A 6,697-nucleotide genomic window follows, 5' to 3' on the forward strand; every position below is an offset into this window, starting at 1 on the left:
CATATTATTTTTTTTCTTCCCCCCCCCTCCAGAAAATGCAGGGAAATCACGTGTTACGCCATGAACGGTGTTCATTCGTCCACCAACTCTGGAGGAAGCAAATGATGACAACAAGATGTAATTTTATTTTGTCTGTGCACGCACAAACGGTTCTTGAGAAGGGGAGGCAGAGGAATTTCCGTCTGTGCTGCAACTCTATTTTTTATTCAATTCAAGTCTTCAATCCCATCCGCACCCGTTGCGAGCTGTTAATGTGATGCAAAATGCGTACCGGTGCCTTGTAATAATGGATATATCAGCACTGGGGTGGACAAATGCAAAAAAAACGGGTGGATAAATTAGACGAAATGCATAACTTCACGTATTATTATTGCTGTTATTTGGCAGGCATAACATATAACTGGTAACCAAAGGTGCGAGAGGATTGTAACGGTGATGGGTGCAGTTTCGGTATGTAAGTTGCACCTTTGGAGGCATCAGTATGAGGGAAAGAAGTAAGGAAGAAGAAGAGGAGAATTGTTGCACGTATCTTTGTGCTGTCAGTGGTTCTGCTAAAGTAAGTGTTAACTTACTTCTTCGATCATGTAATGCCTTGTCCCGATTTCTGTACGTGGTGGAAGTGTGTGTGAGCAGGGTGCTTGGTTTAATCTGCTTATTTGGTCAATGCATACACATGTCCACTTGCTCACGGATTATGTGCGATAACAAGTTGTGCATGGGGCATTCACCCTTTGCGTGTATGTTGTCGGGTCGCACCTTTCCTTTGTTTCCGAGGGATGCGTTTGATTAAATGCTCTTCTGTTCGGGCGCTCATTCGGTGGAACTCAACAAAGAGGATGAAGAGGAACGAACGGACCAGAAGGGAGGAGAGAAAAGGCCGCGGTTTCTCGATATATCGTTCCTCCTCCGTGGAGTGGCGACTTGCGCCCATATTTTTTTTTTCACTTGTTTATTTGTTTTCAGTCCACGATTGAGATACGACGCTCGTCACGGACGAACTTATTCAATTCCCCATCATCAGGACTGGAATGTGGCGAAGAAGAAAGAGGAGGGGAGGAGGAGGCAGAGCCGACGTAAAGGGGATCAGTTGGTGAAGGGGAGAATTCCTTAGTTATTAAAAATGACAACACAAACGGGGGGAAAAAATCATCCCCCTGTCTTTTTTTTTCGGCTACCTGTGCGTCTCAGACTGTTGCCATGGTCAAACGATGACATGAATCACTCTCACTGGGTCACCACGGGAAGAAACTTACATTTACACACACAGAGATGCTTACTAACCGCTGTCATGCACGAAAACTACAACACAAACCAAAAGAAAATGACGGGCATCGCGCGTACGTGTTCTTCGGCGTGTCGGCATGGAAGTAATAATGAAAAAAAAAAACACGTCCACCCTTTGACTTTCTTTCTTTTTACGACCAACTCTTCTCCCTGTTTCCGCCATCTGCGAACCGCGCGCCGGCACGCGTGCTCACCTGAACGCACTATCTACTGGTTGGAATACGAACGGATATCAGACTTACCAATCGAGGAACAAGAGAAAAGAGGAGCAACTACGTTTGTAGCATATACGCTTTTTTAAAAAACGCAAGAGAAAAAAGGAAAAGCAGGCAGCATAATTGTGAAGTTTGGACCAGCTCTTGGATCGCTCGCGTCGGTGAACCCTGCAACACATCCCAAACGCAAGGTTAACTGACGCGCCATCAATATACCACCAGCAACAAAGGAGCTGTGAAACCTAGGGACTAAAGCAAAATAGAGAAAGGACTTGCGCATAATCAAGTCGGACCAAATATTTAACTAATAGGAGGCGTACTGAGAGCAGGCTGTATTAAGTGAAGGAAAGGTCGATCAAGCATGGAAATCATTGATCGGCCCCTAAGTGAAATCATCAAGGAGCAAAACATTGCCCAGTCCCTGCGCCGCAACCGCCGAGGGGGGAAAGGCAACCAACAGCAACGGCCGAGAGGAGGAGCTCGGGGCGCCGTGACTGGTGGCAACCGTGGCGTGTCGAGACCCCGTCGTGGTTTGGGACGTGACCGCTTCAGAGAAGTGGACCGCCGTCGGCTCTTGTCACGGCGCCCTGATGGCCCCTTCCGCCGCTTCCGACCGTCATATGGCCGCGTATTGGAGAGGCGTCGTAATGCCGTGGATTACGGTGATGTGAGGTCGCGCCGCTCCGTGAAAAGCACCGATTATTTGCGTGAGCGCCGCCTCTCCGGTTCGGAACGCAACGAACGCCTCCGGTACCAGCGCCGTCGCGAAGAACTCTCCCGCGTCCGCTCCCGCTTCTCACGTGATTGATAGGCCGGGCGCCCAATACGAGGGGGAGAGATGAACAGGAATTATTGAAGGTCAGGTGTTTGAGATGCGTGACTGAGGGAGAGGAAGCGAAAAAAGAAAAAAACCAAAAGGAAGGGGAACAATGAGTGAGAAGCACGGTTGGAAATGTAGAAAGGTTGCACTCAATAATAACGATAAAAAAGAAAATGGGGCGGCGAGGGGAGAAAGCAAAGAGGGAACGCAGCAAGTCGAACAGTTAAAGAAAGCAAGATGCAAGCCTACAAAACACTAGGAAGTGGAAAGGAGCCTGAGCGTTTCAACGCTTCATCAATGTCCCTCTTGTTTAAGGGTTGTTTGCCGTCACCAAATCCGTTGAGTCGAGTCCATTACCGGAGTTAGCCGCTTCAATGAAAATGACGAAGTTTTCCCGATGGAAAGTCAGTTGAAGGAAGGAGGGTAATATCGTGTAGCGATCTGTAGAGGAACGGAGAGGAGCGTTAGAAGCGGCGAGCTGAGAGACGAAAGAAATATGGCTGCTTGTAAACTTCTTTCTGCATTTGAACTGGAGCGGCGAAACCTGCCCACGAATGAAAAGATCATCGCGAAAGAGAAAACCAACTTCACAGATTACCGGGAACTATAAACCAAGGACGCACACGAACATGTTGGTTACACATTATGTGGATTGTCACGACTTGATTTGTTGGGTTCTTTTTCTGGTGTTGGTGTTGGTCGCGGTCATGAACGTATTGTTGCCCTTCTTCATGCGCGCAAAGGGGGGGGAGAAAAGTAGCAAAGGCATAAAATGAATAATTGATTGTTCAAATACAGTGTGCTAAGGCTAATACAACTAGAAAAGAACTAGGACAAGAAAAGGACGAAACATACGGGAAGAACTGATAGTGAACGTTGTGAGGACTAAAAGATAGAAGGGGAGATGAACCTTGGGGATATGGTATACTCATATTTGTGCGGATGTATTTGTATTTGTTTTTACTAAGAGGAAATAAAGTGAACCAGCGACATGGTATGGTATGAACTGTTGGGTAAAAAAGAAAAAAAAGGACATTTCCACTAGCTGTAAAAGAAACGGAGAGAAGGTGAAATAGGGAAACAGAAAAAGAGGGAAATGAATTTGCTGCCTCCGTACAATGTTACACACTTCAAGGCAGCGGAATGACCCTTTAAATTTTTCATTTTCCCCATTAATCCCTTCGATATTATATTATGCGTGTCTCTCTCCCCTGCCTTCTGTTTTCTGTCTCCTTTTGTCTCCTTTTGTCATCCCTTAGCTGCCTGGAATGGGGATGTAGGAAGGCGAAAAAGAAAAAAAATACGTGTCTCTTTATTCCAACAGCAGTGCAGCGCGGGGGGTTGCAACATTGCATTTTTGTTTGGTTCTGTTTTTGCTCTTTTCTGTTTGTATTTGCTGGCGTTGTTAGTGTTGAAAACAAGAGAAAACAAAAAGAACGTGAGTATGTGCAATACAGGAACTGAAGTGAGTGGAACACCTACAAGAAACATAAAGGGGGGGTGCACTCTCTTAATTACCCTTTGCTTCGGCTTTCCTGCCACGACTTTTTTTTTCCCCATTACACTATTATTATCACCGTTGGTGTTGTTATTTTTACTGCCTCTTCATCTTCGCAAAGGACAGGAATCGCGGCGGAAAGGACGGAGAGAGTAAAGCATTCCTTCGCTCCACTGCGTTGGCAGGACCCGTAGGAGGGCCCGAGAGAGCCAAAGGGAGAAAAACGAACGAAATAATATTAATAATAACAGTTATTAATAACGTGGAAGCGGTTTCACAGTTACATTTCAATAGCCCCGTTTGGATTAGAAGAATAGAAAAGAAACTGGAGTTGCGGAGGACTTGAGCCGACGAAGGGTAAGAGGGAACAAAAAAGAATTATGCTGCGCCATACATGCAGGCGGTTGTTACTTAATGTATCGGGGGAGAGCCCGTCGTTCCGTGCAAAGCCCATACGGAATCTGCAGATGGATGTGCAGATGAGCCCCTACAAGGAGCAATTCAAAGACTACTGGTCCACACCCGTGCCATGGGCAGATCGCGAGTACGGCGAGAAGCCAAAACTCGGGGCTCCCGTTCCCACGCGTCGGGCTGCAACGGCGGTTGTGATTGGAATGAACCGTCACGCCGACATGGCGAAGGTTGAACGCGGTGAGGACAATGATTACAAGGTGCTCATGATGTATCGCGAAGGAAAAGGCCGCTTTGTGCGGGACCAGTTCATCCTACCGTCAATGCCAGTGAGTTTGGAGGATAGTTCGGAGGATTGGGAAAAGATTCTCCGCCGCCGCGGTGTGAAAACTCAGTGGACGGACCTGCATCACCGCCTCTGCGCGATGCGGGCGCTATTTGCACAAATGAATATTCTTCTCATTCCAAAGGAGGGGGGCGGGCTTGCGGAGGTTGAGGGACCGCCTGGACCCAAGAAGTGGCACTTGCTCGTCCATTCAAACCCCAAGGCAATGAAGAACCTGGTGGATGTTCTGGAGTTACCGATGGAAACGTGTTTGTCACAGCTGCTGCCGTTCCGCAGCATCACAACACCAACAACGGAAACCTTTCGTTTCTGCAATCTCAATTACCTGGTGCCCTTTGAGAAGGTACCGGACGTGCGATTTACTATTAGTACTCTGGGAGAGAAGCTTGTGTGGGTGTCACCGATGGAGGCCATGGCACGTTTTAACGCCGGTATCATGAACATGCCCACGCCCAGCCTTATTCTTCTGTCTGAGTTGAACAACGAGTGCCCCACCTTTGCGGATGTGATGAAGCGGAAGCCACACGACAGTTACCGCGATGTCCTCCCTGAGTTGTTTCGTCACAACCAAACAAAAGTCGCCACAATCCTTCTCCCTGGTGACCTTCAACACACCAGCACAACAGAAGAAGATAAGGCTCAACAATATGTCCGTCGGTTTGTGTATGAAAAGGATTACCCCTTCGGTGTGCGCGCGGTGTTTGAGGAACGGCCGGCGACGGTAGAGGAATCAGCGGGACCTTTAGAGCAGGAAATGCCCAAATTGTTGGAGGAGGCAAATGAAATGGATATGGTTTACGCCGAGGTGCCGTACCCAAAGAGGGAGAAGCGGCCGGAGGAAATCGGTCGTACAGCATTTGCCGTTCCAAATTACACTTTTCAAGAGGGAGTGGAGAACGCAGATGGCGTCATCCCAGTGAAGAAGCGGAACATCGGAAGCGTGGGGGATTTGTACTCGCACACAAAATAAGTGAAGAAATGGAACGGAGGAGAAGGGAGGAACGTGGCATGCGAAGAGCTGGTTTTGATGATGTGGAGTGGTATCGCCCAGTTCCTTGGTGCTTACATATTTGATTTTATTTTGCTTCGTGGGAACGGGCGGTCGGCCGCAAGAAGAGAGAAGGAATGTGGCCACCGCTGGGTTGGAAGTGCCGGAAAATGCGGAAGGGGTTCTGTTGGTTCAGTATCGATCTCGTGCGTCACACACATTTTTTTCATTTCTTTCCCTTTCCATCTGTTCTACCACTGTTTCCGCGGCTATCGCTTCTGACACAGTGGCGTTCGATTCGCATCACATTCATCTGAAGCTTGGTGCTTAAGTCTGAGAAACGTTTTTTGGCATCTCTTCTTCTGTTTGTTTGTTGCTATTGTTGTTTTTTCGCTGTGCTGCCGGCATTTGTAATTGCATTTTATCACTTCACCGAACGCATGCACGGGCTTCCACCAAAAACTAAGGAAAGAACAGAACGGATAAAGGGATATAAAGTTGCGAGACCGCATATATCATATGGTTTAGCTCAAGGTTGTTGGATATGAAGGTATCGTCGTTTATTGTTCAGCTCCGCCCGGGTTTCTTTCGCCTTATGATTCATGCCAAACCTGGCGCGCGGAGTACCGCGTTGGCTGCCCAACCACAAGCGCTCGATGAAGCTCTGGAGGTTCGGCTGGCGGCACCACCTGTGGATGGAAAGGCGAACACAGAACTTGTTGAGTTCATGCAAACACTTTTGGAACAGCAACTGGCCACACTTCGTATCACTCAAAAACAACATCTGCGGAAAAGCGGCTGTGAGGATGGGGAAGATGAAGTGTACACGTACGAGCACTACGCAAAGAAGAAAAAGAGTAAGAACAACAAGCGGATGAATGAAGATTCGAAGTCTGGGGAAGCGAAAGTTGAATATCCGGATGATAAGGTGCGGGTGTCGCTAGTGAGTGGCCTCACAAGTAGAAATAAAGTACTAGAAGTTACGTTTCCCGGAACAGAGGAAGACCTGTTGGCTGTGCTCAAGTCTGCCGATTTTTCATGAGGGAGGGGGTGCCTCGTGTCTTTCTTCCCTTGCTTTGCGGCTTTATTTGCCATCGACTCCGCATATATTTCTATATATATATATATATATATA

General features: G+C 47.8%; 4 protein-coding genes across 4 annotated transcripts; all 4 read left to right on the forward strand.

Moving 5' to 3' along the window:
* Window positions 1-1,120: 1,120 nt before the first annotated feature.
* On the forward strand, window positions 1,121-1,585 carry TEOVI_000467200 (uncharacterized protein; the record flags this gene model as incomplete). Its single annotated transcript, XM_067222346.1, has 1 exon — window positions 1,121-1,585. The coding sequence occupies one exon, from the start codon at window positions 1,121-1,123 to the stop codon at window positions 1,583-1,585; it is 465 nt and encodes a 154-aa protein (XP_067078447.1).
* A 275-nt stretch (window positions 1,586-1,860) lies between these two features.
* Window positions 1,861-2,307, forward strand: TEOVI_000467300 (uncharacterized protein; the record flags this gene model as incomplete). Its single annotated transcript, XM_067222347.1, has 1 exon — window positions 1,861-2,307. One exon carries the CDS (start codon window positions 1,861-1,863, stop codon window positions 2,305-2,307), a length of 447 nt encoding a protein of 148 aa, XP_067078448.1.
* Window positions 2,308-4,197: 1,890 nt separating this feature from the next.
* Window positions 4,198-5,544, forward strand: TEOVI_000467400 (uncharacterized protein; the record flags this gene model as incomplete). Its single annotated transcript, XM_067222348.1, has 1 exon — window positions 4,198-5,544. One exon carries the CDS (start codon window positions 4,198-4,200, stop codon window positions 5,542-5,544), a length of 1,347 nt encoding a protein of 448 aa, XP_067078449.1.
* Window positions 5,545-6,106: 562 nt separating this feature from the next.
* Window positions 6,107-6,604, forward strand: TEOVI_000467500 (Uncharacterized ACR, YggU family COG1872, putative; the record flags this gene model as incomplete). Its single annotated transcript, XM_067222349.1, has 1 exon — window positions 6,107-6,604. The coding sequence occupies one exon, from the start codon at window positions 6,107-6,109 to the stop codon at window positions 6,602-6,604; it is 498 nt and encodes a 165-aa protein (XP_067078450.1).
* Window positions 6,605-6,697: the final 93 nt, after the last annotated feature.

This window comes from Trypanosoma equiperdum (genome assembly GCF_001457755.1).
Source record: "Trypanosoma equiperdum strain OVI genome assembly, contig: ctg_1613, whole genome shotgun sequence".
NCBI lineage: Eukaryota > Euglenozoa > Kinetoplastea > Trypanosomatida > Trypanosomatidae > Trypanosoma > Trypanosoma equiperdum.